This window comes from Bos taurus, chromosome 17, assembly GCF_002263795.3.
Source record: "Bos taurus isolate L1 Dominette 01449 registration number 42190680 breed Hereford chromosome 17, ARS-UCD2.0, whole genome shotgun sequence".
Lineage (NCBI taxonomy): Eukaryota > Metazoa > Chordata > Mammalia > Artiodactyla > Bovidae > Bos > Bos taurus.
Window position 1 is genome coordinate 55,741,851 of NC_037344.1, and position 21,903 is coordinate 55,763,753.

A 21,903-nucleotide genomic window follows, 5' to 3' on the forward strand; every position below is an offset into this window, starting at 1 on the left:
TGCTTTAGTGGACGACCTCTTCTTTTCTTAAAGACAGTGCGTAAAACTCCAAAGTATCGCCACTGTCAGCCTGAGCTTGTGAGCATGGCATGGGGCCGTCTTTCCTTTCGAGGATGCTTCTTCAGGGTCCGGGGGGTGGTGTGTGCGGAGAGCCACACAGGGTTAGGGCAGACCGCACTTCTGGAATTGAGACACAGGCGAAGCTCTCTTCCAGAAGTGTGTGTGTGTGTGTGTGTGTGTGTGTGTGTGTGTGTGTGTGCGCGCGCGTGCATTACTTCCAATGAATCATGAACTGGCTATTCAGATCACAGTATAGGAGTGCAGAACTGGAAAGCTCCTTAAGGCAGTCAGGCCACTCTGAAAGGATTACTGGGGAATGGATTACCCAGCTCTCCTATAATGCAATTAAAAAAACCCAACAGGTCACCTTTCATTTCAATTCCTCTTATCCATTACGATAAAGTCACAGGGATTTCCTTGGAGGGAGGAATTCAGATCAAGGTAATTTAAAATGTGAATTCTTTTAACTATGTGAAGTTCTACAAGGTAAATTTTTCTAAGATGCTTTGTTAGTATAAAATTTGTTGAGCTAGACAAGCATTGGTTTTGGCAAATGGTATTTTTCTCATGGTTCCTGTTGCTTTGAGTCTTCAACTTTTATTTTCCAATGAAGTAATCTGACCAAAGCCAAATTCTGACTTGCAGGGTTGTGGCTGACACGCCCTGCAACAGGAGTTGGACTTGCAATTCTATTCTATTCCTCCTTTCTGTTTTACCACTGGGGATAAAAATCTGGCACCTCTAAGAATGAAAATTCAGAGGATGAACAAGTAAAATGTCGGAACCTAACCTCCCTTATAAAATGAGAAGTCCACTGAATACCAAACAACCATTTTAGTCACTGTCCTGAGGATTCTTGGCAGCCACATAACACTTCAAAAACGTAAGGTAAATGTGGTGTAGTTCCAAAAGAAATGTGCCATTAAAGGTTCTCTGGACCCTAAGCAAGGACCTCAAAGAAACAACCAACAAATTATTCAGCCACACCACAAACTGAGGCCCAACTGTCCATGTTGCGGTTCCTGCTTAAACACAAAATTAGACGTCACATTTTCTGCTCTTACAACTTAATTTTCATGAGAATAAAGAAGCTGTTTGCAAAGCAAATTTTTTACCTATGAAATTTTAAGGATCTGGAGACTTAGGCCAAAGAGAATGATACACTTACCAGGACGGACCAACTTCGTTTGTCTTTAGAATTGGGCCTCATGAGTGTGACTTGCTTTAGCAAACATTCATGCAGATTCAAGTCTAAAGCAATAATGCTAGGCCTACGGGGTGGGACTGGCTAAGCTTTCCAAACTGGCCTGTCCCAGCGGTTCTAAACTGGGGGTGACTTAGCCCCTTCCCTAGAGGACACCTGACAGGATCTGTAGACGTGGCTGTCACAGCTGGGGTTACTTCCGGCACCTGTGGACAGAGGCCTGAGATACTGCTAAGTATCCCACAAGGCACAAGGGGGCCCACATGCCCACCTTCCACAAAGACTTATCAGGCCTAACATACCAATTAGTGCCATGGTTGAGGAAGATTAGCCTGTTCTGGCCTGATTTCTTTCTTGGCAGTTTAAATATTGCTCGTGATGTCTAAAGCATGGAGACTGTGGCTCTAGGCACAGTATCTACATGAGAAAATGTTTTATCACTTGCCTAGTCAAATGCCAAGGCTTTCATCTTCCAAGGCTGGGAGGGCTGAGCAGTGGGAATCTGGAACTGCACATACGACTCAACTTTCTCTCTAGGCTGTCAATGATTAACTCCTGTTGGCCCTGGAGGGGCTGTGAGAGCAAAGAACTCTGGAAATGACTTTACTGCTGTATACAACTCAGCGTGTGCTTTCAGAGAATCACAAGAGGAATACACAGTTGATCTCGGTACACACAACTGGAGCCATCTCTTGTTCTCACTTGCTGTTGAGTCTCACAGATGACATGGGTGAATTCACTCCCGGCAGGTAGAGACAGCTGGCATCCTCACCCAGGCTTGGGCCCCCTCTGTCTTCAGGACAGAAAAAGATGAGGTAGTTGTGGGAACTGAGCTCAGTGGCTGATTCCGGAGATGGGGCCCTGGTTCCCCGAGGCTCTGACTCACAGTAGCGACAACTCTTAGAAGGGCCCTTCTGGATGTTTTCACCATTAGCTGGGATGACTTGTACATATATTCAGAGCTTCCTATTTCCTCCTGAAGACGATTGTAACTGGCATTCCAGAGCAGACAGCTCTAGCTTCTTTTTTTCACTAATCTGATCAAGTGAGGTGCTGAAGAGCTGGATGGAGGGCTCAGTGGTCCAGAGACTTGGGTCTTCATCAATTCCCTCAAACCATTTGTAAACACTAGAGGAGGGTCATGTTTCAGGAGAACTGAGTCATGCTCAGAAATGAAGTCATGCTCATCTAGAAGTAACTGAGTTAAACAAAGTAAAATTGTGCTTTTCCCCAAGGTAGTTCAGCTTCTGACCTCAGCCATGTATGGAATCACTTTGATGTTCTGGGTTTTGCAACTTGGCCCTTGGCATCTTGGAGGCTTCCTAATTGAGCTCATGGTGCTGATACTTCTTTTCTGACCCCCTGACTTCTTTCCCGTTTGTGGCCATAACCCATTCATGTTGTAAAAGGTTTTGTGGCTCCCAGTGTGAAATGAAAGGAGCCCTAGGGATCACCTAGTGTCTGTCCAACTCCTGTTTTTCAGGAGAGGAAATTGGGTTAAGAGAGGTCATATGCTCGCCCAAGGTCACACAGCGAGTCAGGCACTGAACTGGATCAACATCCCTATTCTCAGTCGTGTCCACACTCCAGGAGGGGACGGTGGAGGGTCGGCCAACTCCAAGGTGAAGCCACGCTTTGACCTGGTCTTGGAGCTACCATCTACACCTTTAAGTGGAACCAGAGGGAAGGAAAAGAACTTGCCTGGATCCTTTGATCTTTGGTTTCAGTATGTTGACATATGGCTGGTTCTATTTACCTTGAAATACCACTTAACACATTAGGAATTTAAAGACCTTACCCTTGGCTCTGTAACTTCCTTTGTATATACATTTCTGGTGGGAAAAATGTATCTTCATTTAAAAGCAACTGGAGTTACACTTTAACCATGTAACTAGTCCTCACCCCTAACAGAGAAAGTGTTACCTGGGTCATAGGACACCTCACTGTGGCTTTGCTCCTGTGATTTGGATAAAGCAGGGTCTCCTGTTCCATCTCCATTAAACAGTCTCCATTACTTTTAGCTTCTTGAGTGTATAAACTTTCATCTGGGTCTGTGGGCAGTCTTCTGGACCATGGGGGGCTTCCTTTTGTGTTGCTTTTTAAAGAAAATGGAATGTTTTAGACAAGCAGCTCTGGGGAATGCTGACACCCATTTCCCACTGTTTTGCAGTTTTGCCTACATTCCCCAACCTGAACAGTCAACTCCTCTGGGGCTCCCCTGAGGTTGCAGGGGAGTCTTACTGGGTTTATGGGCTCTGAATTAGTTTTTCCATTGGATTTTCAGCTTGGTGTCTTCTGAACTTTGTGATGGTCAACACTGAAATCAGATTGATTATATTCTTTGCAGCCAAAGATGGAGAAGCTCTATACAGTCAACAAAAACAAGACCAGGAGCTGACTGTGGCTCAGATCATGAACTCCTTATTGCCAAATTCAGACTTAAATTGAAGAAAGTAGGGAAAACCACTAGACCATTCAGGTATGACCTAAATCAAATCCCTTATGATTATACAGTGGAAGTGAGAAATAGATTTAAGGGACTAGATCTGATAGATAGAGTGCCTGATGAACTATGGACTGAGGTTCGTGACATTGTACAGGAGACAGGGATCAAGACCATCCCCATGGAAAAGAAATGCAAAAAAGCAAAATGGCTGTCTGGGGAGGCCTTACAAAGAGCTGTGAAAAGAAGAGAAGTGAAAAGCAAAGGAGAAAAGGAAAGATACAAGCATCTGAATGCTGAGTTCCAAAGAATAGCAAGAAGAGATAAGAAAGCCTTCTTCAGTGATCAATGCAAAGAAATAGAGGAAAACAACAGAATGGGAAAGACTAGAGATCTCTTCAAGAAAATTAGATACCAAGGGAACATTTCAAGCAAAGATGGGCTCGATAAAGGACAGAAATGGTATGGACCTAACAGAAGCAGAAGATATTAAGAAGAGGTGGCAAGAATACACAGAAGAACTCTACAAAAAAGATCTTCACGACCAAGATAATCACGATGGTGTGATCACTCACCTAGAGCCAGCCATCCTGGAATGTGAAGTCAAGTGGGCCTTAGAAAGCATCACTACGAACAAAGCTAGTGGAGGTGATGGAATTCCAGTTGAGCTATTCCAAATGCTGAAAGATGATGCTGTGAAAGTACTGCACTCAATATGCCAGCAAATTTGGAAAACTCAGCAGTGGCCACAGGACTGGAAAAGGTCAGTTTTCATTCCAATCCCAAAGAAAGGCAATGCCAAAGAATGCTCAAACTACCGCACAATTGCACTCATCTCACACGCTAGTAAAGTAATGCTCAAAATTCTCCAAACCAGGCTTCAGCAATATGTGAACCGTGAACTTCCGGATGTTCAAGCTGGTTTTAGAAAAGGCAGAGGAACCAGAGATCAAATTGCCAACATCCGCTGGATCATGGAAAAAGCAAGAGAGTTCCACAAAAACATCTATTGCTGCTTTATTGACTATGCCAAAGCCTTTGACTGTGTGGATCACAATAAACAGTGGGAAATTCTGAAAGAGATGGGAATACCAGACCACCTGATCTGCCTCTTGAGAAATCTGTATGCAGGTCAGGAAGCAACAGTTGGAACTGGACATGGAACAACAGACTGGTTCCAGATAGGAAAAGGAGTACGTCAAGGCTGTATACTGTCACCCTGCTTATTTAACTTATATGCAGAGTACATCATGAGAAACGCTGGACTGGACTAAGCACAAGCTGGAATCAAGATGGCCAGGAGAAATATCAGTAACTTCAGATATGCAGATGACACTACCTTTATGGCAGAAAGTGAAGAGGAACTAAAAAGCCTCTTGATGAAGGTGAAAGTGGAGAGTGAAAAAGTTGGCTTAAAGCTTAACACTCAGAAAACGAAGATCATGGCATCTGGTCCCATCACTTCATGGGAAATAGATGGGGAAACAGTGGAAACAGTGTCAGACTTTATTTTGGGGGGCTCCAAAATCACTGCAGATGGTGACTGCAGCCATGAAATTAAAAGACGCTTACTCCTTGGAAGGAAAGTTATGACCAACCTAGATAGCATATTCAAAAGCAGAGACATTACTTTGCCAACAAAGGTCCATCTAGTCAAGGCTATGGTCTTTCCAGTGGTCATGTATGGATGTGAGAGTTGGACTGTGAAAAAGGCTGAGCACCGAAGAATTGATGCTTTTGAACTGTGGTGTTGGAGAAGACTCTTGAGAGTCCCTTGGACTGCAAGGAGATCCAACCAGTCCATTCTGAAGGAGATCAGCCCTGGGATTTCTTTGGAGGGAATGATGCTAAAGCTGAAATTCCAGTACTTTGGCCACCTCATGCGAAGAGTTGACTCACTGGAAAAGACTCTGATGCTGGGAGGGATTGGGGGCAGGAGGAGAAGGGGACGACAAGAGGATGAGATGGCTGGATGGCATCACTGACTCGATGGACATGAGTCTGAGTGAACTCCGGGAGTTGGTGATGGACAGGGAGGCCTGGCGTGCTGCAATTCATGGGGTCACAAAGAATCGGACATGACTGAGTGACTGAACTGAACTGAACTGAACTTTGAGCAGAGCTGATTTGTGGGCTAGATTTTTCAACATGATGATACCTCCTGCAGCCTGGGGCTGAATGCTCCCTCTGAGCCCTAACTCAGGGTAGCAACCAGATGCTCTAACCCTTCTTATGGAAAAGGCAGTGCTTTTCTGGGCCAACTCAGGCAGTGAGCTTCCTTTCCAGGTATGAGTGTCAAACCCTGATCCTGGAGTCCCATGGCTGGGTCCTGCCTCCCACCACCCACCCTCCCCAGTCACCACCAACAGCTCACCAACACAGCAACGGTTTCTTCAGTTCTGGTGCTTCAGTATATCCATTTTATACCTATAAGCTTAGTTATGTATTTTCAATTATATTTCGAAGATATGTGATCCATAAAAATAAACTCAAAATGGCTCAAAGACCCAAATGTAAGCCATTTGACACCATAAAACTAGAAGAGAACAGAGGTGAAACACTCTGACATAAATCATAACAATAATTCCTTAGGTCAGTCTCCCAAGGCAAAATAAATAAAAACAAATATAGACAAATGGGACCTAATTAAACTTAAGCTTTTTGCCCAGCAAAGGAAACCATCAACAAAACAAAAAGACAACTGGCAGAATGGGAGAAAATATTTGCAAATGACATAACCATGAGTTAATTTCCAAAATATACAAACAGCCCATACAACAGGCAGATGACTTGAATAGATGTTTTTTTCAAAGATGACATATGCAAAGATGCTCAACATGGCTAATTATCAGAGAAATGCAAATCCAAACCATAACGAGGTATCACCTCACACAAGTCAGAATGGCCATCATCAGTAAAAATAACAAATGCTCCAGAGGGTGTGCGGAAACGGGAACCTTCCAGCACTGCTGATGGGAAATGCAAGTTGGTACAGCAAGTATGGAGAACAGTATGGGGGTGCATTAAAAAAAAAAAAATAGAGCTACCACATGATCCAACAATTCCACTCCTGGGTATATATCCAGAAAAAGACAAAAACACTAATTAGAAAAGATACACGTACCCGTGTTCATAGTAGCACTGCTTAAAACAGCCATGACATGGAAGCAACCCAAGTGTCCACCAACGGATGACTGACTTAAGACGAGGCGGGCGTGTGTGTGTGTGTGTGTGCGTCTATCTCCAGTGGAATATACTAAAACAAAAACAAATGAAATAGTCATCTGCAGCAACATGGATGGGCCTCGAGATTCTTATGCTTAGTGAAGTAAGTCGGAAACACAAGTCCTATAGGCTGTGTGGGATCCAAAATACAAATGAACGCACAGACAAAACAGAATCAGACTCAGACACGGAAAACAAAATTATGCTCACCAAGGAAAGGGAGCGAACAAATTAGGGGTAGAGGATTAACAATACAAACTACTATACATAAAATAGATAAGCAGCAGGTATTGACTGCACAGCATGGGGAATTATACCCAGTATCTTAATATACAATAAAACACAATCCACAAAAATACTGAATCATATGCTGTAGAGCTGAAACTTAACACAACACTGTAAAAGCAGCTGTGTATCCGTGCTCCGTCAGTCATGCCCAACTCTTTGCGACCCTATGGACTGTAACTAGCCAGGCTCCTCTGTCCATGAGATTCTCCAGGCAAGAATACTGGAGTGGATTGCCTTTTCCTATTCCATGGGATCTTCCCGACCCAGGGATCGAACCAAATCTCATGTCTCCTGTATTGGCAGGAGGATTCTTTACTGCTGAGCCATTTGGGAAGCCTATAAAATCAACTATACTTAAATAGGGCTTCCCTGATAGCTCAGTTGGTAAAGAATCCACCTGTAATGCAGGACACCCTGGTTTGATTCCTGGGTTGGGAAGATCTGCTGGAGAAGGGATAGGCTACCCACTCCAGTATTCTTGGGCTTCTCTTGTGGCTCAGCTAGTGAAGAATCTGCCCACAATACAGAAGACCTGGGTTGGGAAGATGCCCTGGAGAAGGGAACGGCTACCCACTGCAGTATTCTGGCCTGGAGAAGTCCATGGACTGTATAGTCCATGAGGTCACAGAGTCAGACACAGCTGAATGACTTTCACTTTCAATAATTTAAAAAAAAAAATCCAGTTTTGGAAAGAGGATTTTTGCATTATTTCCTCAGTCTACTTATATAACCCCTCCAGTCCCTAAATCTAGGGTTCCCACATCACTTGGATATTCAGGGTGAGATGGCTAACTACCCAGGTAGGGATGTTTTGTAGGCTACTGTCCACCTCAAGTGACCAGATGACCTCAGGGGGGTTCCCTTATCTCCTAAATTTACTTCCATGTTTCCTGATGGCTGGGAAGAAAAGGCTTATTAAAGAGACACTGTAACCTTCCATCTTTTTGGTAGAAGGGACAGAGGCCCTTTTAGCTGGTGAGAGTAGCTGACTCCAGAACATCCTGTGGTCTTCCAAGCAGAGGGTCATGATCCCAGGCTCCCCTGTGGTGCTTGTTAATGAGCAAGACCTCTGACCTGGGGATGCTGCTAACTTGGGCAAGCCAGCAACTTTCACTACTGCCTCTCCTCAGCTCCTGCTGTGAGCAGCTCCAAGGGGCTCCACTTTATAGCCTCTTAATAGGCTTCTAATCTGTGTGAAGACCAGGTGGGTGAGGGAAAGGCCCCCAGCCCTGCAGACAGCCAAGCTGCCCTGTCCTCTCATCCCGGAATGCCAGAAGGACAGTACCATTTTCAACGTGTGCCAAGGCGGGAAAAAGACTGAATAGCACTGCACCAAACAGACCTCGGGGAGAGCACCAGTCTCCTCCAGATGACCGCGTGAAATCAGAGCTTCCCCCAAGTGCATGTCCATTATCTTTACAAAGCTTTATTGCAACCTGTACATCAGGGTGACAGTTATTCAGTGTTTTGAAAACAGTAACAAAGAAGGGCACAGATACTGGACACCAGGGAGCTGGCTCCTCCATCTCCCAGCAGGAACACAGGGCGGGGTGACAGCTTCTGCTGACCCGGGGACAGGAACCTCGGGAACAGGCACATCTCCGGCTGTGTGGAGAGGTTCGCTTTGGTCCAAAGGATGTCTTCTTGATACAAAATCAGAAGGCGGCCACAATTTCTAACTTCCTTCCAGAATAAGCAACACCAGTTGCTGCAGCCTTCTTTGCTGAGTAGGGACCAGAGGTCCCAAGCAAGGTGGCTGGAGTAGGGCAGGGCGCCTCTCCACAATTTTCTGGGTGACAGTGCCACCTCGTTACACTTCTACGAAAAAGCTGGACAGCCTTCTGGCTAGCAGTGGTCAGTCCGCAGATCACCCAGCTTAAAGGAGGAATCCGGCCACGGTTTTCTGAGTCTGTTCTGAGAACAGATTATTGCTGAGCACAGGTCACATGATTGAGTCTAGTTGGGGTGATTTAAAAATTGCCCTAAGGCCGTATAGTCAGCCACTGCTGGTTTAAAAAAACAAAAACCACTTGATGTACATAAGTGTAAGAAACAACTGTAAAACTTCATCTGGAAATCAGACAAGCTCTAATTTCTACAGAAATCACACCTCCCTGCAGCAGGGAGTGGAGGATGATCTATTGCTTGATTTCAGGGGACAGGCAGGACCAGCACCCACTCACTGTTGGGTCTGCAGGCAGGCCTCGGCAGGGACGAGTCAACACCAGCACACCAATGATGAGAAATTCTGTGTGGCCTTGGGACCTGCTCCCCAGATTTTCACTAGCACAGCTTTCATCAGCTAGTGTTCATTTTTGGCTTAAGAAAAATCTCCACGTTCATGGGATTTAAATTTAGGCCTGCACCATCCTTCACACTGCAGGGTGGGGGCTGCCGGCCGTCCTACTCCATCATCGGCCTCGAGGGGCCCCGCGGCTCACAGCCACCGGGTGCTGAGGGCGCTGTTACAGACCGAGGTGCTCCGGGAGCTGCTGTGTCTGGAACAAACCCTCAGGTAGGTGTAGGGCGGGTATGAAATGCCTTACTGAGAGTGTGAAATGGGGAATTTACAGTCCGTTCCGTCTAGCGAAGAGCATGCATGCGTGGAGCCTGGAGGTGCACGCTGCCCCGGGGCCCCGGCGGCTCCCACCTCTTCATATGGGTTTGTATAACAAGGTGGTGACGTATTTTTTCTTGTACCGGTGGGTCGCGCTGAGCACCATCACTCCATCCTGAGGAAGAGGGTGGAAATATGCTCAGATTTTAGGGAACACGAGAATCCAGAGGGTGGCATAAACACAAGTGCCTGGGCCCGGAAGCTGCCCTCCAGGTAAGGACTTCAGGCCGTTCCAGCACTGGGGTGGGGGGGTTGCCTCAGGGCAAGAAACACGGCTCAGAGAGTAACAGACGGGTCCTTACCTTGATGGAGAGCGCATAGAGGTGGTTCAACATGACGTGGTTGGGCTCAGGGAGCAAAGCTGGATCACACTGCGGGCGAACAAAAGCAGATGTGTGCGCTTAGTAGGATCTAGAAATCACGGAGATTCTCCCACGTTTCATGGGACTGGATTTCAAAGGAAAGGAGGCAGGCTCTCAGGCCCCTTTCTTCCTAAGTCAGGCGGTGAAAGGCTTGTTCATGATCACAGGGGAGGTGAGGGGTCGTGCCAGGTGACTAAGCGGAGCTCTTGGGGTGTCTGCTGGGCACACCAACGTGCGTCTCTGATCAGGCTTCATGTTGGTCTCTAGAGCGTGGGCCATGGCTCTGCCCTCTTGTTGGAGGACCAGAAAGAAAACTGCACTGCAGGTGCTTTTAAAGAAAGCTGGAAGAAAAAACAACTATGCTCCAGGCTCCTGAGCACTGGATTGCAAGTCTCTGAGACTCAGACGGTGAGCCTGAAGAAAGCACTGGATGACTGGGGGCAGGGAAGAGGTGCTATTGCTTCACACAAGCTCATATATTGGACCCAAAATGTTGCCACATCTTCCTATTTTTAAAGAGAAGTCAGAATCCAGGGTATTTTCAATGTACACTCCCCAGTTTTATAAATGCTGAAGCACCTGACAAAAGCTGGCTCAGCTATCAGGTGTGTGCATGGGGCTGCTCTCCACACAGGGGAGGGGTGGGACCCGGTGCCCAAGGACAGTGCGCCCTTGGGGACACGTGACCGCTGCAGCGGACGCCGGCACGTGTGGGCCTCCAGCTCTGCACCTGAGCACACGTGCACCCACCTGTGTGTGGCACCCAGAACAGCAGCATGATTACCTTATCACCTAACAGGCATGTGTGTTTTGGGTGATGGCTTGGACCAAGCAAAAGAACATCTAGATTCCTAAGAATTATGGCTATGCTGCTCAGTCCAGAGGTGGGGGAACTGGGCAGTTCAGGTTAAACGGGATGGAAAGTTAAGGTGCTCTTAACTTTAACAACATGCCCTTCAGGATGAAGGCACGCTTGTTTTCAGCAGTAATATCAATTACCAGGGGCAATGTGCATTACCCACAGACCTCTAATTTTGATCCAGGAGCAATGATGCTTCTAGAAGCAATTCGGTGATTAAAACGAGATTCTAAAATTTGAGGGCCAGAGGAAGAATTCTATCATCATGTAGCTTACTGAAAACAGGGGGTTACATATTTTATCATGAAATTAAAAAGGAACGGGGCTCAGGCTAGATGGGGGTGGAACACAAGAGGAAGAGCTCAGAAAGGCAGCATGGGACAGGGAGGTGGCGTCTGCTCTGGGAGCATCTTGCGAGCAGCCCTTTCCTGAATCAGAGGTGTAGCTGGCATGAACATTGATGGGCGACACTGACCATTTTCCCCAGCTGCTTTGCCAGAGGTGGCCAGAGGGGAGCAGCGGAACGTAACCATGGAGGATGGTCTGGGAAATGTCTGGATAATACTCACGGAAATGCCCGTGTCCTTGTTTAGGATGACTTGGAGGAGATGTGGTGGGAGGATGGGAGGCGCTTTAAACCGCTCCTCTGGTTTCGAGATATAGGGCTCCTGATGGTAGGGTCCCGGTGGGGAACTGGACAACTCTGGGGAGAGATGGCCACAGGACATTTACTTGAGAAACGGAGTTCTGGGTCAGAGTCACAGGAAGCTGTTCGCAGTGACCCAACCCGACAGCCACACAGGCTAACACTTCCTCCTCGCTGCAGGTGGGGCCAGCAAACACCTCAAAGAAGCTCAAGGCTAGTGAGGCTTCCATGGTTAGGCCCAAGTCAGGAGCACTGCCAGCCAGAATAAAAACGAAAGCAGGCAACCTGTTGACACAGGGGCAAGGGCACATTTCAAAACTAAAGCAAGAAGTTGAAAACCTGACCTCTAAAGGCTCTCTGCTTCTACCGCTCTCAGGTTCTTTTCAAACTCATGCTCGAGTATATCACTTACACAGATGTATTAAGCTTCTAGCAGTGTGGTACTGTGAAAACTTAGAAGCCGCTCACTTAGTGATCTCTGGCCAGCTTGTAGGCACTGAGCTGTGATCCAAAGGACAATGGGGATGCATGTGGACGCCTGAGACTCGTGCTATCCACGTGAAGCTGAGATGGCCTGGCTCCGCCAACTCCTTCCTCGTCGCTTTCCAGGGGACAGACTCCCTTCACACAATCCGGCCCCACCACAGCAGGAAACAAAGGCACCGAGGGCAGGAAACTGAGCGGCTGGGAATTATATGTATTCCGAGGAAGGGAGTGTCTGAGTATGAGAAGAGCATGCAGAGTCTGAAGCTGGTTTACCAGCTTGCTTTCCCCAGGTGACCTCTGCTGCAGAACCTTGACTAAAAGCTTTTGTATGTGGTCTAAAATTTCACTTATTAGCAAGTTAAGGTATCTGGACATTCTCCCAATTCCCATTTATCTGAGTAAGAAATGACTTCTTTCAAAGATCAATTAGCTAAGGAGAGTAGAAGATGCTATTTTGTGATGTCTGAGTCCTGGTCAATGACCTTACTTGTCAGCCACGTGGTCCACCTGCTGGTCAGAGTTCTGAGCTGATAAACAGTAAGAGATCCCAGGGGCAAACCCCTGGGCCCAGGCAGGTAAGGGAAGACTCAATCTTCAAACTGAACTGAATCTGTTCTCTTAGACAGTCAGGCACACTCCTGGGGGATCTCTGCCCCACCTCCCACAGGGGTCCTGGAACTGTGTAAAGCCCTGCCGGAGGGGGCAGAGCATCTGGCGATGACACTCAACATGCCGACACGCCGTTCTCCCTGCCTTGCACGTGCTCTTTCCAAGCAGTTTCTTCCTCTGGGTTTGGATGGAAAGCAACTTACGGAAGGACTGATGACTGGATGACTCTTGGAAGAAGGGCACGTTATACTAGGACCCTTACCCAGCAGGTTGTGCTGTGCAGCCTGTCTTGTGGTGAGCCTCCTCCTCTGAAGAGATTCTGACAAGGTGCAAATGGAATGTGCAAGTGACAGCCAAGGTCACTGAGGGGTCCATTTATCACCTGGCAGGCTAAAACTCTCTAGGAGCCCCAAGTGGGCAGGCGCCCCCAGTGCTGGCCCCTCACGACGCAATGCTACTCTCTAGGGCCTTATGGGCCCGCCCCTGGTACGAGAGCAAACTCTGGTCCCATTTCCAGTGTATGCTTTCTGTGGCCAAGCAGGCCTACTAAATCCTAGAGATGGATCCCCCGCTCCCCGCCCCCAAATGACTTACTGCTCCCTTGAAGCTAGATTTCAGCAAGTTGACTGAACACAGAGTTAGAAATTAGTTTTGTGGCTTTTTAGGGAGATATTCACGTCTACTCATTGGGTGGCTCCTGCCCAAGAGGGAGAGGCAAGGGAAACAAGCGTAATTCAAAATGACACGGCCCCCACCTGCACACACGTGGTATAAAATAACTGTTCATACCAGACACGTCGGAGCACTTTTGGGAATCCACCATTAAAGCGTCAAACACTTCAAAGTCAGTTTTCTTCACCTGAATGACGTTGTTGACTGTGCCAAGCTGGCTGGTGACTACTGGCTGGGAAGAGACAGACAGGTAGAAATCTTAATATGTAAGGTCTCCAAAGGTATTCTTTAGAGGATTTAGCATTCCTGGTGGGAAGGCTTCATCTCCTGGCCCGCCAACCGGCTCATCCAAGTCAAAGATGCCAACAGGCTGACAATGAGCACTGCTATCTAGCTCGGTCACACACAGGGACTTCTACCAGCAGGACAGAGGGACCTGGCACCTGTCTCTGAGGGCAGGCCCTGTGCTTGAATCGTGTGGGCAGCCAGAGGACTGGGGCGGGAGGAAGTGTACCTCGGAAGGGTCGTGTGTCCACTGACCATCCACAAAGAACTTGTACTGATGCTCTCCTTCCGGCAGATCCAGGATGGCTACAAAGTTATTGTGGCTGCAAGAGAAAAAGGAAGCAGAGGGTGTCAGTAGGGTGAGCTGCACTCTGAGCTGACTTGCAAAACCAGCCACGGAATAAAACAAAGCTTCCACGTAAAATCAACAGTTCAGCCACAGGAGAAATAAACATTTTTTAACCAACTGAGACAATTCATTATAATGATCTCAATCCAGAAAAGCTACCAGAAAGTAGCAACATAAGAGGTTTCCTGGAAAACTCGCTTTGCCCAAATACCAGGAATCTACATTCCTACCATCAAAAACTCAACAAACAGGCATCTGTCCTCCCGCTATACGCAAAGTAACACCTGGCGGTCTGGACGCCGAGGAGGACAGCAACACAAGACAAGCAGCAAGCTGCCTGCCAAGTTCTACCCTCTGTCAGTCTGCCTAGCGCAGGACAGGGGATCAATTTCACAGGATGTACAAAGTTCCCTACAGAAACTTGTATAACTACTAACAAAAAAAAGGTTCCAGGAAAACCTCTCTCATTTGATTGTTTTCTTCCCTTGACAGGCATGACTTATAACTGGGCTGAGTGGCTCCCTCCTACACCAACTGGACTCCTGGAAAAGCAGGCAGTTCCCTGTCAAGAACCAGGCCCAGCCTGGTTCTGTGTATAACAGAAATAACCGAGTGATGTTTACTTCTAAGTGTGTTTTTTGGGTGTGAGACTTTAACCCTGTGAATTATTAAGCATGACTATTTTCCCATTCAGCATCTACTTTATAAAAACATCCTCTTCTATTCACCCCCAGGGATCGTTCAGAAACCAGAGGATCCCTGGGTTAAGACAAATACGTGAACACATCCAGGTGAATACCTTCTTGTGAGGGGAAGTTTACTCCAGTTGTTAAAGGACCCAGACAAGTAAACTTCCTTTCCACCCCCCGTCCATCGAAAAACAGTTGGCCGAGCCTGGGCGGGAGCTTTGTCGTTCACTTCCAGATCGTGCTGCCAGGCCAGGAACTCCTCCTTCTCTGGAGCCTAGAAACAGAGCAGTTTACTCAGGAACAGGGAACAGGAACAGCGAGAGACTGTTACCTTAATACTGACAATTCATTCTGAAAAGGCAGCTGTCACTACCCAGGTTTATATTCCAGCCCATTAACTCACCAGCTGTGCCTCAGTTTTCCCACTTGCAAAATGGAGAGAATAAAAGTAATTCTTAAGGTTGTGAAGACTGAGACAGTCCATGTAAAATGCTCTGCACGGGGTCAGACCCAGGGTAGGTGCTTCATAATTAATAGCTATTATTATTGCTGTTATTCAAGGGGTATACATCAAAACTTGAAAAATTATAAAACTCACTTGAAAGAAGGCAGCAATGAATTTGAGACAAGGTAATAAATGTCATTTTCTTCCCTTAATCAAGCAAGATTTAAAGTACATGAAAATTTATTAGGGACAATTCCAGAGCTTTCAACTTGACGACTGGGAAATCCAGGTGCTGAGGAAGGGAAAAGCTATTCACGGAGTGCCATCCAGGCAGCACGGAGCAAAAGGTAAGACAAGACAAAGACTGACCCTCATTAAACGGTAACTTCTTGTGTGGGCAGCCGTTGTCTAACAGAGGTATTCTGGGATGGGAGAAACAAACACGTTTGACTCTCAGTGGAAGATACGTGGTTTTGGATTTCTCATATTTTTTCCTAGTCAGAAGCCAGACTAGGAGTGCTAGGCTGTGACAGACTCTTAAAAGGTCTAGAGCAAGCTTCTAGCACCTTCATTTCAAATACTGACCTGAGCTCATTTAAAAGATACCTGCATTCTTTGCGCTTTAACAAAAGCTACAGATTAAATAACAGACTGGTATCATTTTCCACTGGGGATGTGATAACTAACCACAGTCAAAACGCTGACCTACGGAGAAGGCGATGGCACCCCACTCCAGTACTCTTGCCTGGAAAATCCCATGGACAGAGGAGCCTGGCAGGCTGCAATCCCTGGGGTTGCAGACAGTTGGACACAACTGAGCGACTTCACTTTCACTTTTCACTTTCATGCACTGGAGAAGGAAATGGCAACCCACTCCAGTGTTCTTGCCTGGAGAATCCCAGGGACGGGGGAGCCTGGTGGGCTGCCGTCTCTGGGGTCGCACAGAGTCGGACATGACTGAAGCGACTTAGCAGAGAGTACAGTTAAAAAGAATCCAAGACTTTTTTTTTTTGTATCTAGGCATCTAATCCAGTGTGTCTGCTATATCTTTCAATAACTTCTATGGAAATGATAGGGGAAGTTATTTAAAATAACTCTGTACAGATCACTTCCTATGTTAAACATTTCTTGTAAAGAGTTTTAATTTGGCAAAAGAACAGACACTTCTTAAAGAAAGTAGTTTGATTCTTATGGTGTCTTAAACAGCCACCTTTGGGCCAAAATTATTTCCTGGGGAAGAGATATCAAACTGTTGGAAAAAGGATTTCACAGTTCACTTTGCACACAGCCTTGGGAAAGCAGCAAACTCAGAAAGCAAGTTGAAATGACAGGCTGGAGGGCTAAGGAAAAGCAGACTCTTCACAGTTAGCCTCAAAGCTAAGATTCAGGTGAGGAAATAAGGTAATGACATGGTCACCCATTCCAGCATCTGAGGAAACATGAGCACAACCGGAATGACCTGCCGGACAATTAGCCCAATGGACAGTGATGGTTAGCAGGCAGCCAGAAACTAGCAGGCCCTGGGGGGAGGAGGGGTACTTGTCATCTTCCCTTAACCGACTGTCCCTTAAGCATTTAGTTCATTTCTTCAGGCTATACCACATACATATCAGCTGCCAGAATCACCGAGTACTCTTGGACTGGGCTCTGCCCCTGGAAACAGACCACAGGAGGTGGTTAGCAGGAGAGCAGCTAGAGCAAGAATTGAGAATTATCTTCAGTTTATCATGATAAGTTAAAGCAGACTGCAGCAGGACATCTAAGTTTGGCCTGTAAAAATGTTTGCTTTGGCCTGTTTAAAATATTAAGCCATATATAAACAATAGGAGAGAGAAGCTGAGTAGCAGCTGGCTGCCTCCTTTAGACTGATGTTTCACTTACTTACTGACCTCCAAAGTCAGATTACTCTTCTGTGCCTGCTCTCAAGGGTGAACCACAAATTTTCCGCGTAACTAAAGACCTCTGGACAACTACAGTCAGCTATTCAACTCATATGTTCACTTTACACGTGTTCTCCAAAACAGAAAAGAAACTGTAAAACCACAACAAAAGGCTCCGTCAACCTACTTAAAAGTGGTGGAAGGTTCCTGAGAGCTGTGAAATTAATTATACCTAAGAGAAAAGCAGAGACTGGGGCTCAATTACTGCTGGTGCCACGATCTTAATTAATCAAAAATTTGAGCCTGTCTCAGCGCTGCCTTTTCCTTAATGATGTTAAACGAAGTGAATTCCTTCCCCCTCGGGGAGACTTTCTCACATCGGTAATTAGACAGAAGTTACTGAGCTAAGAGGGCTCTTCCACTTCTTAATTAGAAGGAATAGGGCGCGGGCTTGGGGGGCATCTAGTAGACTTCAACAGTTAAAAGGGGAATCAGATTGTCCCACTCGCCATTACCTTGATTTCCTCAGAGTGAAAGAGGTCGGCATCTTCGGGGCTGTCCATCAGGATCTTGGGCCTGTCTCCATCCTTGGAGCCCCCGGAGCTGTCCCTTCGGGGTGTCTTGTGGCCGCCCTGCCGGTCCAGCGCAGCGCGCTCGCTGCTCGTGTTGCCCATGGCGAGGGTCTACGGAGACACTGGGAAGCCGAAGAGGCCTCACTCCAGGGGAGAGACAAGGGACACCCAGGATCTCCACCAGGACCCTAGGGAAAAGTCAGATCACTAGGTACCAGAGCCCGCAGGCCAAGGTTCGGGGTCGGGATCCTGATTGAGCCGGGACGGCAAGATTGAAGAGGTCTCACAAAGGCGCTTCACGGGGTCAGACAGCCGGCGACGTGAACCCACCAACTACGATAACCCGACACTCCCCAAACAACTCCCCAACCTCTTAGAAACTTCCGCTTCCGGCACTTGCGCAAAGGGACCCGACCCACAGCGTTGGGGGTGGCTGAGGCTGGAGAAGCCCGCGGCCAACTCGACCTCACTTCCGCTTCCGGTCCAGGTCCGCGCCCTGGCAAGCTCCCTAGACGGTCCCGCGGGCTTCGGAGAGCGCAGTCGCAGTCGGTCGCTCAGGACAGCGCGGGACGAAGTTGCTGAAGGCCGGCAGGGGGCACAGAAGCGCGCAGGTCATCTGGGCTTCGGTCCCGCGCTGGCATGAGTGAGAGTGTTATCTTGGCTATCTTTGCTCACTTCCAGTTGATTCTACACTTTACAGCCAAAGGGATCGTCCTAAAGGGCAAATCTAATTAAAAGACTCCTTAAAGCCCTTTAATGCGCTAGCTCTCATGCCTTTGAGTGCCTTAGAATCATGTGGAGTGCCTGTTCAAAATGCATATTCACATGCCTCTAATCTCCTGAAATTATGATTTAGAAGCCCTGGTGTGGGTTCTGCATTTTAATAAGCACCCTAGGTGATTCTGATGCAGGTAGTCTTGTAGGTGTTTGAGAAAATGACAGACCGTTAAGCTCCCTGGAAAATTTTCACGTTTTTCAACTCCCAGTAGCTTGGGAGTTGTAAAATTCTGGAATTATTAGTGTGTTTTCAAAAAATTGAGTGCACAGCCTTTTGATAGCTAATTCTGCAAGCTATTTTAAAATCACTTTGAACATCATTCTGCATAAAATGCATTTATTTATTAATGTTTATCTTTTACTATGGCCGGTGCTTCAGCCAGAAGAGTGTACATATGTGGGACTAAAATATTCTAATCTTCTCCCTCGTTAGTCACTGTTAGGATTTGTGGTGGTGGTGGTGGTAGGTGTGTGTGTTGTATTGTTTTTGCATGTGAGTATCTCCAAATGCTTTGCTTTTGCTGGGCCTGAGCATGCACTTTGTCCATTGAACATGTAGAACCTACATAGTGCCGGACATTGTATGAAGTAAATGGGAGACACAGATGACTAAGGTATGGGGAATTTGGCAGTATCTAAAAAAATAAAGGGAATTCCTTGGTGGTCCAGCGGTTAAGAATGCGCCTTGCAATGCAGGAGACTAGGGTTCCATCCCTGGGTCTGGGAGCTAAGATCCCACATGCCATGGAGCAACTATTAAACTTGCTCACCTTGGAGCCTGCGCACCGCAACTAGAGAGTCCGTGTGCCACAACTGCTGAACCCGCACACCACAACTGGAGAGTCGTTTGCCACAGTGAAAAGATCCTGCCAGTCACAAGGAAGATCCTGTGTGCCACAACGAAGACCTGATGCAATCAAATAAATAACAATAAAAATAAAATACGTACCTTCATTTTGGTACACAACTTTACTTCTAGGAAATGCCTACAGAAAAACACATGCTAAGATTATATGCAAGCAAGTTCATCTGAAGCATTCTTTCTAATGCTATAAAACATTAACTCCAAGATCCCCATTTTATTTTACATTTTAATCTCTCTAAAACGGTGTGTCTTACAGTCAGTGGAATCTTAGATTTGATGAAATAAGGAAACGTGGCTTTGCCACTTAGGAACTGTCACCTGGTTTCCTCTTTTGTGAAACGGGGAATAAAAATAACACCTTATCTTATAGATTTGCCTTGTGAATGAATTGAGAACATGCAGGAAAAGTGCTTTGCATAGCACCTAACTCTTAGTAACCAGCCAGTAAACATTAGCACTTTTATTAGTATCATTATGCTTGCAAATAGAAAGTTCTGGGAAGATTTACAACATGTTGTTAATACTGGTCCCCTCTTGGGAGAGAACTTGGATTGGAAACATGAGCAGACAGAAATGGGATTTTCACTTTTTAGATTACTGTTTGAAAATGCTTCTACTGCAAAGGTGTACTACTTCTGTAATTTAAAAACATTTTTAGGGACTTCCCTGATGGTCCAGTGGCTAAAACTCTGTGCTCCCAATGCAGGGGGCCTGGGTTCAATCCCTGGTCAGGGAACTAGATCTCACATGCTGAAACTAAGAGTTTGCATGTCACAACTAAAGATCCTGGGTGCTGCAACTAAGATGTGGCATAGCCCAAATTAAGTTAATAAATAAATAAAATATTAAAAAACAAAAGTGTAAACTTTTAATAAATCTAAATATACATCAATATAAGAACAATATAAGAACTTCTAGGAATTTATCCTACAGATACACTCATACACCTGCAAAATGATGGACAAAGTCATCCATTGCAATATTTGAATATTTGCAAGAGAAAAGCACTGGACACAGCCTATCTGTCTACCAGTAGGAAACTGGTTAAATAAATCATGACATATCTATGTAATGGCAAGCTATGCAGCCTTAAAAATGAGAAAATGCTACATGTTGACATGGATCAATATCCAAAATATATCAATCAATAAGAAGGAAAAACAAGTAAGGTGCAGAACAGGGCATCAAAGTATGTAACATTTAACGGGGCAGGGAGAAAAAATATACACATGTATTTGCCAGTAAAAGTACAGGAAATCTGAAGAATATATATGAATATAATATAGGAAACTGACACTATTGTTTGCTTCTAAGGAAGGCAACTGGGCTTCTGGGAGACTTTTCACTTTATTCCATTTTATACTTTTGGAATTTAGTGCCAGGTGAATGTTAACTATTTAAGAAATAAATATAATTTTAAGAAAAAAGAAAAGAGAGGTGCTTAGCTCTGGAAAACGGAACCCTGCCTTGTTTCGGGACTCTACAGGGCTCAGCACTGAAACCCCTCAATTGTGAAAACAAGAGCCTCACCCTCTTTCCTCCTATTCCTTCTAGGAAAATACATCTGGCTCAAGCCATGACAGCTAGATGATAATCTTACAAGGTCTCCTGGGCAGGGGCCTGTATTTAGTAACTATGGAAACTTCCAGTCCAATCCCTTGACTATTGGCCATTTGGGGTCTGAGGTTTTGGACTCTGTCAACTAGGTGGTACGGAGTTTAGAGCTGATAGAGACCTGGGGGAGAAAAGCATCTTTTGTTATGGACTGAATGCTTGTGTTCCCCCCAAATTCATGACCCCACTGTGACTGTATTGGGAGCTCTTTAGGAAGTGATTAAGATTAGGGGAGGTCATAAAGGTAGGGCCCTGATCTGATAAGTGTCCTTAAAAGGAGTAGGAAAGATACCAGTTCACACACACACACACCCCTCCCCCGCCATCCTTCTCTCCACCAACACTCAGAGGAAAGACTGTGTGAGGATACAGTAGCCATCTGCAAACCAGGAACAGAGCTTCTCACCGGAAACCAAACCCTGACGGAACTTTGTTCTTGGACTTTCCAGCCTCCAGAACTATGGAAAATAAATTTCTGTTGTTTCAGCCACCCAGTCTGCGATATTTTTGTGACAGTCTGAGCTGACTAAGACAGACTACAATGTGCGTGAACTGTTGGGATAGAATTATAAGCTTGCTTTTAATTGGCCTACTTGGATTTCCACTAGGCTTTCTGAAATTTATCTAGGCAATGTAAATAACATTGACAATGTTTGGCAGATGTGTCCATCTTTTCTTACTAGGCATCCCTGTATTCTCTCCCCACTGAGATGCAACTGTCATTGTGACAGAGAGACAGTCATTGGCAGAGAAGTAAATGGAGCTCAGTATCCAGTCCACGGATATTTATGGAGAACCAAAATGTGCTTGGCTTTGTTTTCGGTTCTGGAATAAAGAATAACATGACTGACAATGTTTATCTCTTTGCAAAGCTGAATGGCCCCTGGTGGCAGGCAGATTTATAAACAGGCGAACAAGCCAGATAATTTCAGAGTGACTGCTACTATGAAGGAGAC

General features: G+C 46.1%; 2 protein-coding genes across 4 annotated transcripts in view; both read right to left on the bottom strand.

Moving 5' to 3' along the window:
- Positions 1 to 8,621: 8,621 nt before the first annotated feature.
- Positions 8,622 to 18,088, bottom strand: PRKAB1 (protein kinase AMP-activated non-catalytic subunit beta 1). Of its 3 annotated transcripts, none has more exons than XM_059876076.1 (8): positions 18,062 to 18,088; positions 17,635 to 17,813; positions 14,905 to 15,068; positions 13,986 to 14,079; positions 13,589 to 13,703; positions 11,628 to 11,761; positions 10,140 to 10,208; positions 8,631 to 9,952 (listed from the first exon to the last, which is right to left on the bottom strand). In XM_059876076.1, the coding sequence occupies exons 2-8, from the start codon at positions 17,791 to 17,793 to the stop codon at positions 9,875 to 9,877; spliced, it is 813 nt and encodes a 270-aa protein (XP_059732059.1). In that variant the 5' UTR covers positions 17,794 to 17,813; positions 18,062 to 18,088; the 3' UTR covers positions 8,631 to 9,874.
- A 94-nt stretch (positions 18,089 to 18,182) lies between these two features.
- The window catches only part of TMEM233 (transmembrane protein 233), a 70,428-nt gene continuing 66,707 nt past the window's right edge, over positions 18,183 to 21,903 (bottom strand). The window contains exons 3-4 of the transcript XR_003030032.2: positions 19,239 to 19,375; positions 18,183 to 18,325 (exon numbers count right to left, since the gene is read on the bottom strand). The gene's annotated coding sequence lies outside the window, so the exon portion shown is untranslated. The remainder of the gene's footprint in view (positions 18,326 to 19,238; positions 19,376 to 21,903) is intronic.